The sequence below is a fragment of the Oryzias latipes genome, chromosome 15 (genome assembly GCF_002234675.1).
Source record: "Oryzias latipes chromosome 15, ASM223467v1".
Taxonomy (NCBI): Eukaryota; Metazoa; Chordata; class Actinopteri; order Beloniformes; family Adrianichthyidae; genus Oryzias; species Oryzias latipes.
Window position 1 is genome coordinate 24,004,395 of NC_019873.2, and position 19,028 is coordinate 24,023,422.

At 36.9% G+C, this 19,028-nt stretch overlaps 1 protein-coding gene across 1 annotated transcript; it reads left to right on the forward strand.

Moving 5' to 3' along the window:
- Positions 1–682: 682 nt before the first annotated feature.
- agpat5 (1-acylglycerol-3-phosphate O-acyltransferase 5) lies at positions 683–18,763 on the forward strand. The gene is made up of 8 exons (XM_004077415.4): positions 683–1,473; positions 1,797–1,866; positions 2,448–2,563; positions 2,705–2,794; positions 3,743–3,833; positions 5,512–5,673; positions 14,958–15,081; positions 16,994–18,763. The coding sequence occupies exons 1-8, from the start codon at positions 1,255–1,257 to the stop codon at positions 17,217–17,219; spliced, it is 1,098 nt and encodes a 365-aa protein (XP_004077463.1). The 5' UTR covers positions 683–1,254; the 3' UTR covers positions 17,220–18,763.
- Positions 18,764–19,028: the final 265 nt, after the last annotated feature.

Genomic DNA, 19,028 nt, shown 5'->3' on the forward strand with positions numbered 1-19,028 from the left:
AAATGAAAAGTCATTTCCTTTTTATTTTTAATTTTTTTACATTTTTACTCAATGACTAAAGCTTTCTATGAGTTTAGGAAATTGGGCAAATTTGGTGCTACTAAAACAAGACAGTTCAATGTATTATTTGAACACTTCAACTTAAATAACTGCATTACTTAGTATTCTATTGATGGGGCTAATTAACTTGACTTGGGTAATCCCTTCAATTTATTTGAACTTTCTGCTCTGCTATTTTCCCCATATATACCATATTTCGGTTTTAACTTTTAAGATTCAAAGTGTTTATTGTCACATGCAACACATAACAGCACAATGACATTCTAACTTTGTCGTCTACCCGTGCTGAAATATATAAACAAATACATAAATATGCAAGTCATAAATGAAAAAAATAGTTTACTGTAAATAAGTTCTTCAAAATTGTCTTCTTTAGGGGGAAAAAGGAAATAAAAACCATAACAAATCTGTCATTTATTTTTTATGTAATTATTTTCTTTCAATTTGGCACATGAATAAAAAGTTAAAAAATAAAATGTTGCGAGTAACAGAACATTTTCTGTTCAAAGAAACTGTCAGTCGTACATTTGTGGTACAGTCCTAAAAGAAAAGTGAGTTTGCAGCGCTCTGATTGGCTTGCCTCTCCTGCGTCATTTGACCAATCAGCTGCGTCGATGTCTTAGCGTGTCCTCTCACAGGAAGGCGTGTGTGACATTTGCTGCTAGAAGCTAGCAGCCGGATAAAGATGATCAGTGGAAGGGAATAGGAGATACTTTTTCTTGCGGCGCTGGAGCTGACTTTTGGGGTGCACTTTATTGAACTTTTCACGCTACAGTCTTCAGTTTGCGTGACGTGTAGAGTTTAGTAAAACTTTAACTCGTTTTATTTGTGGAGGGAGGGCTAAAAGGCTTTTCATAACTTGTACAGTAAAGTGCGCTGAGTTCCGGTTGAGGTCGTTTCAGCCTCGTGCAGCCGTTGACTCTGTAACTTTCCGTTTTGTTTCGATGTGTTGCTGTTTGAGTTCGCGCCTGCTGACTTGGCGAACTGCGCTCCTTTGCTCACAAGGTTAAATTTAGCTTTAGCGAACTAGCTGCTCCACTCATGCCCCGCCGCTGCAGCTCTCCCACTTTCTTATGCTGACTCTTCGGGGCAGGTGTGGCGTAAGTAGGCCAGGTGTGTTGTGGGATAGATAGTTTGGCGTGTCTCGCTAAGTCCAGCGGTGGGTTTCAGGCATATATCTGTGCGAGCGGAACCATGCTGCTCTCTCTGGTGGTGCACACCTACTCGCTCCGGTACTGGTTCCCAGCCACGATCATGCTGGGAACAGCCCCAGCTTACCTGCTGTCATGGGGCGTTTGGCGCATGCTTTCAACTGTATTACCAGCAAGTATTTATCACAAGATAGACGACCGGATATACTGCATCTACCAGAGCATGGTCCTGTTTTTCTTTGAGAACTACACAGGAGTGGAGGTAAGATATCTGTGCATGAAATACTTTTTTTGTTTGTTTTCTTCATTTAAATCCTTCGACTAAAGTGTGGGTGTGAAGGCAGTCAGCCTGGCAGTTGAGCAAGATCTTGTTGAACCAGCTTCATTCAATTCAAGAAAGTCTGCATTCCCCCCATCACACCTTTCATTGCTGGCATTTCTCTATGATAGGCTGTGCAAACAACCTGTCCTAAATGATGGAGGCTGTAAAGCTGCGACTATAAACATTGAAGACCCCCACAGGCTTTAGGCCACATGATGAGTTCTTGTTGTTTCATCAAAACTTTATTTTTATGATCTCAACAGATTGTCATATATGGGGATATACCAAAGAAGAAGGAAAATGTCGTTTACCTGTCAAATCATCAGTGTACAGGTTAGTAGTTTAAAGACCTACTCCAATAACTTTATGTGGGGTTTTTTAACGTGTTCTTGTAGCATTTTTTTCTCATGACATTAGGGCATTTAGAAGGGAAAATAAGATTAAAATGTCTGCATATTCCTGGTGAATCAGGAGTAGCTGAAAAAAGGTTATAGTTGTTACAAACTCCAATCAGCAGGCCACAAGCTCCATTCTGATGCATCCACTTGTAGACAAATAGACGTCTGACTCAAAACTGTACGGCTGGATAGCTCTGATATTGCTGGCCGTTTTTGTTGCACCTGTGGTGTCAGGTTGAGGTTGTGAGAAGCTGTAAGGTAGGGGGGAGAGACTGTAAACATAGAAATGATGGGAAATGAGTGCTAGCTTACCCCGTGCCAACTGAGAGGTGAATTTCTGATGAATTATGTTCTAGAAAAATGAACTTTTTTTTTAATTATGTAGTCTAGAAACAGAATAATTATGATTTAAAGAACACTGGGAACTGATTGGAGTTGGACCTTAAATTCGAATCATTAAACATTTATTTTTTTGTACAGTGTCAGTAAAATGTGTTGCCGTTTTTTCCGTTGTAGTTGATTGGATCATCGCTGACATGCTCGCCATCAGACAGAGCGCTCTGGGTCACGTGAGATATGTCCTCAAAGATGGACTCAAGTGGCTCCCGCTTTATGGATGGTATTTCTCTCAGGTAATGCAGCTGAGTGAGTATGAAGCTATAATCTTCTCAAATAAAGCTTTAAATAAAGAAAAAGAAAACTTTAAATTAGTTTCAATGCAGCTAAATATATATAGCTTGATTTCAATGTATTTCTTTCTTTTCTTGTTTTAGCATGGGGGAATCTATGTGAAACGAAGTGCAAAGTTTAATGAAACGGCCATGAGAAAGAAGCTTCTCAACCAGACGCAAACAGGAACTCCAGTGGGTATTTTTATGCCATGACTCTGTTTCGATGCCTCAATATCTGAAGCAAAACTTCTATTCGGTCTCAAACAAAACCATTACATTTGTATGAATGTCTTTAAATTTGTGGTCAACATCCTCTATATTTATTTCAAATCTAACTGAAACCTCATATAACCAGTAATCAGAAAGTGGCTGTGATCACTGAGTCGTTTAATCACTTTTTTTGGATAGGACTCATGGGGATTAGTCTGTGCGATAGTGTGTTTTTCTGATGTTACGGTGACCTTTTTCTAGTCAAAATATAAGACACGCGTCCTTCATATGGGTACAAAAAGTAAAACATTGCTAACCTAAACAAATGCTGGAAAGTTGTGATCTGGCAGGAGGGCCCAGGAAATCAACACAAACCAACATAATGGCCTCTGAAGTCATGTGCGGGTTTAATGTCCGCCAGATTTAATTTTGTTGACCTCCAGTACACAATGAAAGCTGTGTTGTGACATTTCAAGCTGAGAGCTAAACCAGTTCAGTTTTCACAATAAGAGTTTTGCAGTCTAGTAGTGAGGTCTGAAAGTAACACTAGATTTTATTGTTTAAATATTGTTATAGTTTGAGTCCAATTAATGTTTTCATAGTACACTTCTGGGAGTTTCACAAAATCAAAGATATTTTGAATATTTACCTAAAAAATTCTTGATCTTATTTGAAAATGTGAAAAAAATGTCTTATTTTTAATCGCAAACCATTAAAAAAGACATTTCTACATCTTCTAAAACCAAATCTTCATCACTAAGCATTTTTGTGGTTGAAATCTAAGCTGAGTAATTTTACAACATGAAAACCAAGTGTCACAGGTTTGCTCAGGATCCCTTTACTCCTGAAAATGTCTTCGCTTGTGAAATCTCTGACCTGTGCAGAGGTTTATGCTCATGCTGTCCTTTGAATGTGCTTTACTCCTTTCAGATGTACCTTGTCATTTTCCCAGAAGGAACTCGGTATAATCCTGAGATCAAGAGCGTCATTGCTGACAGTCAGGCTTTCGCTAAAAAACAAGGCAAGTGATTGGCTGTTGCACTAATTCAATCCAGCCGACTGGTCTGACGGGTATGACTAAGGCTGTCTCCGTATTCCTTCCCTAACTACTAAAAGACTATAGCGGGACTGTCTAGTGCCCTGGACTTTAAAAGTAATTCGGCACCAATTTGCTACTTTTTTTCACGACTAACATGGGGGGAAAATTCTCATTTTATATATTTTTCAAACACAATGCATTCTGGTCTATATATGCCAGTCTAGTGAGGATGGATGCACACTGGTTTCTCGCAGAGACCTCTGGGAAATTTCTAGGGCACTGGATTAGGGAATTATAGATTTTGACAGCACTACAAAATGGCAAACGCACTGTATAGTGCACTATGATGGAATTCAGACACAACCTAAGTTTAGTTGGGAAACTTGTCATCCTGCAGATGAAAAAACTAGTTTTTCTGGTTTAAACCTTTTCAACAAGAAAAACAAATGTTTCTGGTTTGTTCTTTTTAAGTGGGGGTGTGTTAAGAAAATATAAATTAAGATAAAGGCTTAATGAGCGAGAAAAAAAAGTTTAACAAATATCAACACTGATTTTAGGGATTATTTGTGTCTCTGCTGCATTAAATGCATACCCTTAAAACACACAACTACTTAAGTAATGACTTTTATTGAACAAGTGTGAACTTTACCATGTTTAGGAACAGAAGTGTCTTTGTGGTGACCCTAGAGCTGCGAGTTTGGCTCATTGATCACAATTCCCACGAGGCCTGCACAATAAATAGCATATATATGGTTATCCCGACACCAAGCTGTGCAATACGCGTATCACGAAAGATGGATGGAATTGCAATAAATGGTTAACTTAAATGTGCTACATCAATGTATTGGCAGCTTGAAATATTTAACGAATCACATAAATCCCTTTATGCATTTGAACAATTGGATGGGGCCCTGTTTTTGTTTTTGTTTGACTCTTACTTAAAGGAAACTGTTGCCGTGTAATGGAAATGATGTTTTTGGTTGTTTTGCTGTTTGTTCCTGTATTGCAAGTTATATCGTCATCGCGTTATGTCATTTATATTGCAAATTGTGAGTTTTCCCCAATATCGTGCAACCCTAATTGATGATTTTTCAAACTAAAAGCTGCTGTCCCCACTTTAGGTTTTTCATTCATTGCAGGTAAAATTATACACCTTAAAATTGACAAAATATTCATTAAGACGTGTTGTTTTTTAGGCAACTGAATCAATTCAAAAGTGCATACAGTTTGCATGAAAGTGTTTAATGCATTTTTTGTGTCTTTGTTACTGTGATTTTAACAGACTGATTCCTTTGTGGAGTGTGGAAGTATTTTTTTTTTTGACAGGGTTGTGCAGTTGCATGGGCTGCCCTTTTGCAGAGATTAAGCATATGCCAGGGCTCTGCATATCACCTCCCCCTTTAATCCACACAAATCATGTGATAGAGCTGCACTCATGACATCATCTGCTATTAGTGAGGTATTAGTGAGAAGAGCTTGCAGCCTCCATGGGTAACGCGCTGAGGAGTGGCACACACGCACTCACATAGACTTTGTTTCTGAAAACCTTATATTTGTGGGATTTAAATATATAAGCAGAGTTGAGATCAAAACGGCCATGACTTGTCTTTTCCTCTCACTGAGTGATTAATTCATCTGTGCTGTTTTGTCTCTCGTGCAGGACTGGCCGTTCTTAAGCACACGCTTACTCCAAGGATGAAGGCCGCTCATGTTGCCATCGAGACCATGAGAGACCACCTGGACGCCGTGTATGACGTCACTGTGGCCTATGAAGGAACGCTGGATGGCTCCAGTCGGAGAAGATCTGCTCCCTCCATGCCAGGTAAGCACGCACCTGGGGAGGCAATAACAACATCCTCAATAACAACATGATTGTGTCTCAGATTGTGCTGTGAAAAATATAGTAACAGTGAAATGAAGCTGAGTTAAAAACTTAATAAATAAACTGATTAATCAACCTTCACATTTAAATTAATATATTTTGTGAATTAATGTTTCCTTTAGCCCAGGAGAACTGTGATTTTCTTTCTCTTATTTTATTTTATTAAACAGAAAATTAAATAGTCAAATAAACTCTAAAAGCCCTGAAGAAAATTGCTCCTTGGTTCTCTTGGGTTAAAATAATTTCTTGTACTTTTTTTTTTCTTATAAAAACTGATTTTATATAGTTTTTTATTATAAGAATTTGTGATTTTAAAAATTAAATTTCCACCTTTTAAGTTTAAATCACTAGTAATAAAACTAATGGGAAAACCTAATTTTTTTAATATCCAAACAAAATTGGTCTGAAGAATTAAAAAAATAAATCAACATTTAATCAAAAGGCGCTGAATAAAAATAAAAAAGATTTTTGGACCAGTCCTTAAAATACATGTTTTTAAAATAAATTTACATCCGTTTTCTTATAATTTTCTCATAAGTTGAGTTAAAATATTACATGATTGACACTGCAGGATCAATGCAGTAAAGATAGACTGCACTAAAATACAAATATAAACACACTTGGGACACATGAAGTCGCTAGTGCCACTTTCTTTTTAGCAAAATTTTCTTATTTTGTTGGGGGGAGAAGAAAGACATTGCATTGAAAAATGGAATAAATCTTGTTTTACTTTTCCTGTTTTTCTGCACAGAGGAAATAAACCTACAAGCTTACAAGTACGGTACTCTAAACCAATAAAAATGTCTATGAAAGATGGCTGCATACTAGTCCTTAAAATTATTGTTAGTTTTGTGCAAAAATAAAAAATCAATTTACTGTAAATAAAACCCACCGTGTCATAAAACAGTCCTCATTGTTTACAACCTTTCCGCTAATTAATCACGCAGCAAACATCACCTAACGAGAGCCGCAGCTTCCTGTAAACAGCGTGACTCTGCCTTTTTTGTTTTGTTTTTTTCAGCCTTTGTTATTGCGTTTCCCGGTTGTTTAAGGACTGTTTGAATTTCAGAACAACAGAAAAACTTCCCGTTCAGCCGGGAACAAACAGGGATGCTTCTTCCAAAGCCCAGAGAAGCTTTGCTCTCCTCACGCACTTCCCGGCCCCCTGGGGCAATGTTGATGTCGGAGGGGGGATGACTCTGCCGTCATACGACACTGCCGTGTGATTGGTCCATAAATATCAGTTTCAGGACTCGCTCACTATTTGGAAATGATGGAAAATTCGACAACACCCGGGACTAAATTTTATAAAAAGCTGTTTCCTTCAATTTGCTGGTTTATATAAGGATTTTGGATACATAAATGCTTTTACATTAAAAAGGATGATGTTCCCTTTATGTATTTTCATTCTTTTATAGACTTTTCTTGTGGTTGTTTTTAACCAAAGAAGGGTTAAAAAATATAGTCAAATATAAACATTTTGCTAAAATAAATGTTTGGATGTCTTCAAATTGGAGAAAAAAACTCAAAACCTCTGAGTATTATAAAAACATTTTTTAAGATTGTTATGATATGCTTTAATATTTTTTTTAAATAACTGTCACAATGAAATCCTATTCAAACGGGTTGTTTCCTAATTTGTGTAACAGTCTTGGTAGGTTTTGAATGTTAAATGTTGGCATATAATTCATAGTTCTTAAATGCTGTACACAGATATATATATATATATACACACATAGATAAATATAGATAATTATAGATCTATAGATATAGATGGGTAGGTATGGAATTAAAGAGCTATAGATGTAGATATCTCATTTTAATTACGTAAAATCTTTGAGCTTCACAAAATGTTTTTTCCTTTTATAGGGCCTATATCATGCTTTTCTTAAGCTTTTTAGAGTAAACTATATTTATGTATACGATAATATATTACCTTCGACGCACTATAGAAGGATTATTTTGTAGCAGCAGCAATTTTTTTTTTTACCCAAAAGTAAAATTACTCCATCTCTTAGGCTCCGCCTTTCTCTTTTTGTGGCTACCGCCCATTTCGTCAACCTAGAGTCGGCCTCAGGAGCGCGTCTCGCCCGCAAAAACAAACAACATCCGAACATTTGCATGGATGGATGTTCATGTTGTGCAGATAAAATGAAAGTGTGTCAATCCCCGCTAGCTCTGTGGAGAAAGTGTGAGCGTGTTCGCCTGGGGGAGGTGCTGGCAGCGCAGATTCTTCCTGGAAGGGGCGGTTCCTCACTTTGTGATGTCACAATGGGAGAACCTGCTCGTTTTTGTGGATTGGGAGGGGCTGGCGCTCACAGCGCAGGTTTCTAGAGGAATGTTCAGAAATGTGTGAATGAATCAGAATACCACTTTGGAGTTGTTTATAGTGAAGAATGGACATCATAATGTTAACTTAACACCTAAATATATAACATGAGGATTTAACATGACATGGGTCCTTTAGGAATAGCAATCAGTATGACTGAACATCTTCTCCTTTGACCTTATGCTGCTTTGATTTATAATATTTTCTTCTTAAAATTCTTCTTAAATTCATAAATGTTATCAGGACCATGAGATGTTTAGAACTCCAGAGCAAAGAGTCAGTTTCCTTCATGTGTTCCAGGTGGTTGTTTTTTAAAAACAGCATTGTTCTGCTCAAACAATCACCACCTGCAGTCAAAGATCAGATCTGTTTTTTATGAGGGGCCGTATAAGACATTATTTATTCTGAACCATTCACATTCATACATTCTTGCTCTCACAGTCATATATACTCTCTTTCGCATACATATATTCTCTTACGCATCCATATATTCTCTCTCTCACATTCATACATTCTTGCTCTCACAGTCATATATACTCTCTTTCGCATACATATATTCTCACTTGCACATCCATATATTCTCTCTCTCGCATGCATATATATTCTCTTACGCATTCATATATTCTCACTTGCACATCCATATATTCTCTCTCTCGCATGCATATATATTACTTTACACATACATACATTCTCACTCTCATTGTCACTCTTAAAAAAGAATGTATGTATGTGAAAGACAAGTATATATGAACGTGTGAGGAAGAGTTTATATGTGTGTGTGAGAGAGGAGTATGCATGAAACGGAAGTTACTTTGCATGAAAAGGAAGGCACTTTGAATGAAAAGGAAGGCACTTTGAATGAAACGGAAGGCAGATGATTTCTCGTGCTCTGATTGGATGAGAGGCCGCCACCTCCCATTTTGAACAGACGCTAACACGAACCAATAAGAAGGCCATCGGAACCTTAAGAAATATTTTATCTTCACCTCAAGTGGTCACAAATCTGTCTGCATCTCTAGAGACACAAAGGAATGTCTCAAATACCAATAATGGTAATAGAAGTGCCACCGAAACAGAAAATCCGTATCCACCTTATTCCTAGCCCCCATGAGCCTTTGCGTGAATTATGGGCGACACTTCCTGTAGACGCTGGAACACGCATTTACATTAAAACAAATTCCTCTTGTTTTCGATCCATAACTACATATAAATGTGGGAAAACCAGCTGTCATTTCTTAAAAAAGGCAACGGTGAGGTGGAGATGAAATATTTGTTAAGGTTCCGATGGCTGCAGGACCCCCGTGGCTACTTCTTGCCGGTTCGTTTTTTTTAAAAAATAAACTTTATTAACAATATCTTGCACATACAAAATACCAAACACAAAACTCCACTGTGTGCAAAATACAATCTTCACGTTCGCCATGAGAATGAACAAAAAAACATAATGATAACCATGTAAAACAGGTTATGCAAAAAGAAAACAAAAATAATAAGGCAAAGGAATCTGTTTAAGTTTCAGGAGAGACCATGTTTCAACTGTTCTGACAGCTTTTTTGTTAGTGGAAGATTTAATACTGTTCACATACAAAACCATTTCTTTCTGAAAAACATAAAACACGGTTTTTTTGTTGGCATATTTACACTTGTGTATAAAGTATTTAGCCATAATTATAAGTAAATTAACTACATATATTTTTTCTGCATTAAGTCTTTCTTGTGTAAAATATCCAAAAATAATATGCTCGTAAAATAATCTATAATCTTCACATAGATGAGTTCTTATAAAATGTATCACATCTTTCCAAAATAGTTGAGTGAAAGAGCAAAACCAAAAAAGATGAGGCACAGTTTCTGGTGAGGAATGACAGAATGAACAGTTTATGTCCAGATCTTTTTTAAACTTAGTAAAGAAATGTTTCACTGGATAAAATTTGTGAAGAATTTTGAAAGAAATTTCTCTGATTTTATTGGTGATGAAATACTTTTGTGGCAGGGTCCAAACCTTTTCCCACTGAATTCTACATCCAAAGCTGTTCCAGTATGAGATAACATACGGTTTTGTGGCAATCTCATTTTGAAACAGAGAACGGATACTTTGATTATTCCTGCTAGCTGAAAAACATACCTTTCCACAAAACAAGTCTGTTAATTTGGGATTTCTTGCTTGTTCATGTTAGCGTCTGCACTGTAATCCCTAGCGAGTTGACTGAACTTAAAAATTATTTTGTAACAGATTACGCAACAGTTAAGTTATATTATTAAAACTTTTAAGTTAACATTTATTAAAATTCATATTGTCAGTTGGCTTACATTTGTATTATTTCATATAAAAAATATTAAGATTCCTCAACTTATAAAAGAGAGATTATTTACTTAAAGTTTTTAATATTTTCCAACTAAAAAACGCTTTAACTAACTATATTTTTATATTACTCAACTCATAAAATATGTAAAATTCACTCAAATGCTTTATAAATTCTTTAACTCATTAAATGTGTAGCATTGAAAATATTTAAAATTCTTCAGCTTAAAATGTATTCTAAACAGAGATATTGATACTGCCCCACTACATTTTAAAGGCTAACATTGATAAAAACCAACAAACGTGAAGGCCACACAATAGTGATTGCTTAATACACTTTTTTTAATTGCTCTTTAAAAAAAAAGCACAAATATCAAGAGGATGAAGAAACAATAAGTGCAATAAAACTGCATTATAAGAGTGCCACACAACATATTGACAAAAAGAGTTGGTTTTGTATTTTACGGCAGAAAAAGCAAATGATCACAACAAAACACATTAGTTACATAACACTTAAACCAACAAATAGTCCATTCTGGAAGACTCACTCAACGAAACATTCTTCAGCGTCAATAAATGTCCTTTCAGTGGTTTGCTGTCCTCAAGGCTCAAGACAGCATTCTGAATAAATATGAAGGCAAGTTCAAGTTTTTTGGGGTGCTGTAGGTCCAGAGCATAGATGTCCCCGAAGAGTTAGAAGAGATTAGTCAGCCAGATGTGTGGGACCACTGACGGCAGCATCAGGAGCATCACCACGACAACTGAGAAGATACCCACAGCAGTGTCTGTGAGGTCTGGTATTCTGGAAAATACAAAACAAAAAACACAGATGAGTTCAGACCCTCAAAGATATTCATCACACTAATGTCCAAAACTGACATTCCTGCCATCTGTCAATGGGAATCTTTTCATGCTAACATTCTGTTAGCTTTTAATCAACTGGCTATGATGTTTTAAGGACCAACTCCAATTAAAATTGTGTTTTTAAAAAGTTCTTTAGCATTTTTCTGAAGGAGGACATTTATAAAATAATTTAAGACTAAAGCTTCATTTTTCTTTATTCAAATAATGATGGATCAGGAGCACAAAAGGTAAACGAAACTCCACTCCTTCCAATCAGGAGTCCCTGATGTTCGCCTTTCATCTTCCGTCTCAGTTTTAAAACCATTTAAAAATATCACTCAGTTTACAAACTACAAACAATTGCCCTATTTATTATGTCACTCAATAAAATCTCAATCAATATTAAAGGATTAGTGAAAACCATTGACAGGGAGTCGTGTGCACTTACTGTACAGGTCTTGAAGAAGTTGGAGGCATCTTCATGCAGATAAACAGGAAGTGCAAGGAGGACAAGTGCCCGTCTCATGTTCACGTCACGCTGGTCCTAAAAGAATAAAAAGAAATATCCATTACCTTTGAAGCAAATGCAGAGCAAACACTTCCAATATTTACTTAAGGAACTTTAAGAAATAATAAAATGATACCTTTTCTAGATGTCTATTTCTAGTAAGAGGACAATACAGTGTTTATGTCATGATCCACCTCAGGTCAAAGACCCAAAGTCATTTGAAGGCAAGTTACACCGTGGCTTCTTACAGCTGTTTACAAATGATTTGTTATCCGTTTTTGAATTATGCACATTAGAAATTCACCTGGAGGTCATAAATCCTAACCAAGCTGGCCAGTTCCTGTCTGTTTTGGTGGACTTAGTCTCAGAAAAGGGCAGCTTTAAGTTACACAAACATGTAAAAACTGCACAATTTCCTCTGACTGAATCTACTCTACATAAATCCATTTCAGATCTTGACAGATGAGTTTTCATGGTTTCAAATGATGGAATGGTGCTAATGCAACATCATTTTATTATTGTAATATACTGTCATAAAGACATGACAATATTCCAAAGTGTCTCCACATACATGGCAGTGGAAACACTTTGGAATATTGGCTATGTAGTACTGCAGTATTATATGTAGTACTGCATAGTGCCAAAGTAACAGAACACAACTTGCACCTCCATTCCATTGTGCCACCTTCAGCCTGCAATCTAAATATGTTTAGTTAAATTGTAAATAATTTCAGCTCTATTTAGACCTTTGGCTAGTTAAAATGTGCATAAATGTTTCCATGCTGCCGTATAAATCTAATAATGGTAATAGTTCAGGATGAATGCATTAAATAAGTATAAAACTCACCCACTGACAGGTCTTTTCTGGTGAAATGGTGACTTTCTGGTGAACTTTCTGAAGTTCAGTATCTGAAAAAGTCCAAAAGAGATTTTTCAATGTTAAAAAATGTTTCAATTATATTCTGATCAAAAAACATTTATTGCACTACACAACCTATTGCATTTTTTGTTTTTTTTAAAATAGCTCTAGACAAATAACTGAGACAAGTTACCTCGCTGGCCTTGGCGTCTACCTGGAGGTGAAACACTGAACACTCTGTAGTTCGGTACCTGAACACAACACGAGCACGTTGATTAATTTATTTTTACAAAAACCTTTTTTATAACGGAGATCAGTGATTTATAAAAGCTTAAAGCTGCATTCAAAACCCAATGCTTCCATGTAGCAACCAGGCTTAAAACTGTTGGCGGTAGCTCCTCCCACACAACCGTTAGAGGCTTTGAGTGACATTTTTGGACAAATGTCCAGCAGCAAACTTTAGCCACAGACAGAGGCCTCCAACGCGAATTTCACACGCGGATCATGTTTAGTGTGATTGCAGCATAACAGATCATTTCTACCTCTGAAAAAAAAAAAAAACCTCATCACTGTCGTAACTTACGGGCAGAAATGCATTTTGGGTTTGGCTCGCCATACGTCTGCTATGACAAACTAATCATGTATACATTTCCACATTAATCTCTAAAACAATCATAACACACATATGTTTAAACAACAGTAAACCACATTTACGGTAGTATAAGAGCATTTTTAAAGCATTCATTCATAAACCATGAACGATACTTACCAAATAAAATCAGGGCTGAAGACAAGACGGCACCATCAGCGATGAGGCGGATGGAAAAAAAACCCCGAGGTTGGGGCGTCTTGAAGCGGGACGAAATCGCAACGCTTTGCAGCATAATAAAATGCTCGACTTTCAATTTCAAACGTCGCATACTCGCATTCGGCAAATCCAACATGGCCACCTGAGCTAACGTAGAGAAAACGAAAGACCCTCCCACCAGTACGTGATGACGTCATGACGCTACTTCAGGGATCTTAAAATTTTTGAGTGCTAGATACAAATAAGCTTTAAAATATTTAGCACTGTTAAGTTAAATTTGAAAAAATCTTGATAGAGCTTAATACTTTATAGTTGAATCAACTACAAAATGACATTTAAGTTGTGTAACCTTAATAGTTATGAGTCAGTACAAGTGATAGGGTTTAGAGTGTGTTCAAAATGGGAGGTGGCGGCCTCTCGTCCAATCAGAGCACGAGAAATCATCTGCCTTCCGTTTCATTCAAAGTGGCTTCCTTTTCATTCAAAGTGCCTTCCTTTTCATGCAAAGTAACTTCCGTTTCATGCATACTCCTCTCTCACACACACATATAAACTCTTCCTCACACGTTCATATATACTTGTCTTTCACATACATACATTCTTTTTTAAGAGTGACAATGAGAGTGAGAATGTATGTATGTGTAAAGTAATATATATGCATGCAAGAGAGAGAATATATGGATGTGCAAGTGAGAATATATGTATGCGAAAGAGAGTATATATGACTGTGAGAGCAAGAATGTATGAATGTGAGAGAGAGAATATATGGATGCGTAAGAGAATATATGTATGCGAAAGAGAGTATATATGACTGTGAGAGCAAGAATGTATGAATGTGAGAGAGAGAATATATGGATGCGTAAGAGAATATATGTATGCGAAAGAGAGTATATATGACTGTGAGAGCAAGAATGTATGAATGTGAATGGTTCAGAATAAATAATGTCTTATACGGCCCCTCATAGTTTTTGCTGCTAAACGCTTGTTTAGATTTTTGGATCCTATATTCTGGCAGATTGAGATGGAAGTCTTTTTTTGTCGTTTCTCCTCATGCTCAGCACAGCAGCTCTCCTGAAAAAGACCTGTTACCTGAAGGTCACGTCAGATCCATGCAACGCTTGATGGATGTGCTTTTTCAACAGCAATCTTCTGCTGGCGTCTTCGATCACGCTTCCTCCACTGGTCGCAGAGCCACATTTCCTGATAATATTGTGGAAACAGGAACTAGGAGGCCTTTGGGGAGACACGTGTGGCCTTGAGGCTTTACACTTGGCTACGTTTTTAGTGCCACTGTCTCACACTTCAGTGATTTCTTCGCACTTTCATCCAGCTTGAGTGTTGGACACTGAAAACTTTCAATATTGAAGGATATAGCTACAATAAAGCTGCATTTTCATGTCATTTTCATTTCCAGATTGGACTTCCTCAGCTCGTTTCTGTGTTTTCTGCCTCTGAGCAGCTCCGCTCCATCACTGTCAGCCAGTGTTGGGTTTAAGTGCTTACTTTACAAGCTGACCTTCTGAATGGCTTTTCCTGTTTTTGTTTGCTCACTATATATTTTTTTGTGTTTGACAGAATTCCTCTGCAAAGAATGCCCCCGTGTGCACATACACTTTGACCGCGTGGACATAAATGAAATCCCTCCAGAGCCCGAGTTTTTCCGCAGATGGCTGCACGAGCGCTTTGAGATCAAAGACCGGTGAGTGTGTCAAGATGCTGCCTTTCTAGTAGATGAGTAAAAATTACTTGAAACACTTTTTACTTCGTCAGATGTTTCATTTTTTTTAGGTTTTTGTATTTTTGTTGCAGTTATTTTCCATAAAACTGGTTTCTCTCTATAGTATTTTTTTTTAAATGCCAAAGAAAGTTAACCAATAACTTTGCACTTCCTTTGAAATCGCAACGTCATTCCCTAATTACTCTAAATCAATAACAACACATTAATAGAGCTGGAGGAGAATGGCGGAAGGATCAATAAGGCTGCTTTGCACCATTATCAGTAAAACCACTGATCTAAATGCAGCTCTTTTCACTTGATCCAGAGTCAAGGTAGCAGGAGTCTACCATTTGCTGCCTGCCTTAATAGACAATTTAAATCTTTTTATATGACTTGTTGAGCCACAGTGAAACCTCAGTGGGGTTTTTGTAAAAAAATACAAACAGCTTTACAGTAAATGTGCAATGAGGTTCTCTTCTTCAGCTTCTGTAAGCTGATGCAAACTTGTGCTCTTTGTGTCTCGGGTTTCTTTACCACAAATAAAAGCACGCTGCTTCTGCATTTGTATTATCTGATGTGCACTCGAAGTGCATTTTAACCACCAACAGAGAACTGAGTTTGCAGCCAGTTTTCAGCCAGTGAAACTAAATGTGTACTAACCTACTTCTCCTAGGACCCAGCCTTAATTGAGAAGAAAAAAAAAATAGAAATTTTAAAAGATGTGACTTAAAAGCCATTAAAATATTTGAAACTGAAACCATTCTTCAGGAAGTGGTCATGAGAGGATGTTGCTGCCAACAAAACCTTTTTTTTTAAATCACATTGTTCTTGTTATTTTATCTTTTTAGTGTAAATGATTTTTCTTTTTGCTGCTTTGGGTTTATGGGGTCACATCAGGATCAGCATCAATTGTCAATTAAAAAAATATATATATATTGACAATAAAGTACACATTTTATATTTAAAATTAATGTTGAAAATAAATTTGTAATTTGTGAGGGATGGTAAGTTTGAAAGAAATATATTATGCATTTGAAAAAATATTGACAACTTGAATTAAAAATAAAATTACAAACCTAAAGCTGTTACCAATTTAAAAAGACAAATTTTATTAATTTTATTAATTTTTCTATTTTTGGACAGTTTTTATTTCTCTTTCTTTACGAATTTACCGTTTCAATTTAGACTTTTTTTCTTTCTGAGTTGAGCCTAATTTTATGTGGGGGTGGGACTTTAACCCTATTGGCTACTGAGGATATGAGTGACATGGGGTGGCAGAAGTTATGGTGATGTCATCTTCACTCCAGAACCGTCTCTGATGTGGCGTACAGGAGCGATGAGGCTCTGCCAAACTTTGAAACATCAGAGGAGGGATGACTCCAACAACGGGCGCTGTTCTGGTGCTGAAATGACATCACCATAACGTCTGCCACCCCGTGTCAATCATATCCCTATTAGCCAATAGGGTTAAAGTCCCACCCCGACGTAAAATTAAATAATGATAATATTTGATACTTCATTTATCCTACAATGGGGAAATTCTTCTCCGCATTTTGACCCATCCCATTTTGACCCATCCCCTGGGGGAAGCGGTGAGCTGCAGACTAGCCACGCTCGGGGCGACAGCTGGCTGGGTAGAGCAGAGATCGATCCGCCAACCCTTCGGTTGTTGGACGACCTGCTCCACTGCCCTAACTCAACTCAACTCAACTCTTAAACTCAAGTCTGAAACCGAAAAAATACATTTTGTCTCCGTTGTTTTTTTTTTGTTTTTTTTAATCTAAGTCTATTTTTCAAATTTACAATCTTGTATTTTATTAACTTTTTTTCAGCTTTTTGAAAGTTTTTTTCTGCATACTTTGATTCCTAAATCATCCCTTTGTTCATGTTGAAGGCTTCTGACAGACTTCTACGAGTCTCAGAATTTGGAGAAGAAGACCAGGTTCCCCAGGGAGGCAAAAGCGTCTCCACTGAGGCTCTACAGGACCCTCCCGTCAGTGATGATCCTGGGAGGACTGACACTGCCACTGCTGCTGACGGAGAACGGCAGGAAACTCTACGTGCGGACCTGGGTTTGCGGGACGCTGCTGGGTTGGGTGTGGGTGAATCTCTCCCTTTAGCAAACAGGGTGGGGACGTCGCAACGACATGCAAAGAAAAACGTGAAGACGGGTGCCATTTACCGTATCCCAGCAACATGGGGGCGTGTTCCAAGTGCAGAGCAACAATCTCAGTTTTTGACCTTCCAACCGTCACCAGAAGATGTAAAAACAAATGTAAGAGTTTTAGCAGCTTTGATTTTTGGATTTGCAACCTAAAGTAAAGAGGAAAAACAAAGAGAGTAGATTTGTGAATAGATATTATGGTTCTAAAAAATTGAGCTAAATGACAAAATTAAAGAAAACAGAAGTTTTTAAAATCATATACCATCATTTGGTTTATCTAAATTGCTATTTCTGCATGCAGTTGTCCCCCAATTTTTTTTTTATTAAAGCTTTCATTTTTTCTAATGCCAAGTGTACTGTGTTTTAAGAAAAAAACACATAATTGATCTCAAGTGCGCTGAAAACAGTTGTAATGTTTTTTTTATGCCAATTCCCATATCAGGAAATTTATGCACTTTTCTCATGTAAAGTTCTATTTTTACACTGGTAGAACAAAACAAGGCAAAAAGTAGCTCATGACCCTGACACCAGCTGCATTAACCACCACAGACATTCATGTAAATGTGTTTGCTTTGACTGAATGTAGCCGTTCAAACAGGATTCTTTATGCTTCAAAATAAAAGCGTCCTCCGTTGGCCATCGTTTCAGCAGAAGTCTGAACTCAAACTGAAAGAATGTGTGTAAAAACAGTGTTCTACCATTGTAAAATATTACTTGAACCTTTAAATGTTGGTCATTGCCAAAAGCTGGTGTGTCTGCCACAGTGTTGTTCTGATCGTCTCTTTGTGTTTAAGCAATAGCCATCATATTTCTCACCCCGGGGAGCAAGAAACAAGCGTATTATCTTTTTTTTTTTTCCTTATACATTTTCAACTTGTGTTGCTTTAAAATTATTTTACAGCTCAGATAGAGGTTTATATCCTACAAAATGCTTACAAAGCCATGTTAACAGTATATCACCTGTGCACTCAAAGCCATTTGTATTATAACATCACTGTATTGTGAAATGCACCATTGTTTACACAAAAATAATCCCTGTGTTTTCTGTATTTTAGTCTCTTGGTTCTTTAGGTCTACAATTTTTCTTTTTTCTTTATGTTGATGGTACCATAATGTCATAATTTTTACATCACTCCAATACCTCACATGAGTAATCCTCCCTTGATAAATGACCTTTGTCATCCATTTTATAGTCATTTTTATTCAGATAAGACCAGACTCTTCAGGAGAATCTGTAGAAGGCATTTAAACTTCAACTGTTTCTGGAAATGTGTGCCTTCTCTTTTGGGGGGCCACAATGGCTCTTCCTCTGCAGGTGACTGCATTCTGGCTCTCTTTTTTCTGAGCTGCAACATGTAGTCGTCTTGTCTACGGCCCACAGTGGCTTATTTTGCTCTAAGAATGCTTTGAGTTAATCCTTTTGGGACTGTTATTAAAATTATGAAAGCTATCATGTTGGGAGTGGAGATGAATTACAATAAAAGTTTTTTTTTTCTTCTTTGAGTCACTTTTTCTGTCTTAAGCTTCAGTAGATAGGAAAGTGATTGGGTCCAAAGATACATCTGTTAAATAATTTACAGGTTATGGTTGGCTGACTGAATAACACCTTATATGGATGTTGACTGAGTTTGATTCATGTTCTATAAATGACTTACTTGTCAGATGGGAAGTGACATAAGTTTTATAACTTAATTTTTGTTTTATATCAAGTCACTGACAGCCAGTTACCAGAACAATGAAAAAACAATTTGTGTATTGGCACTGC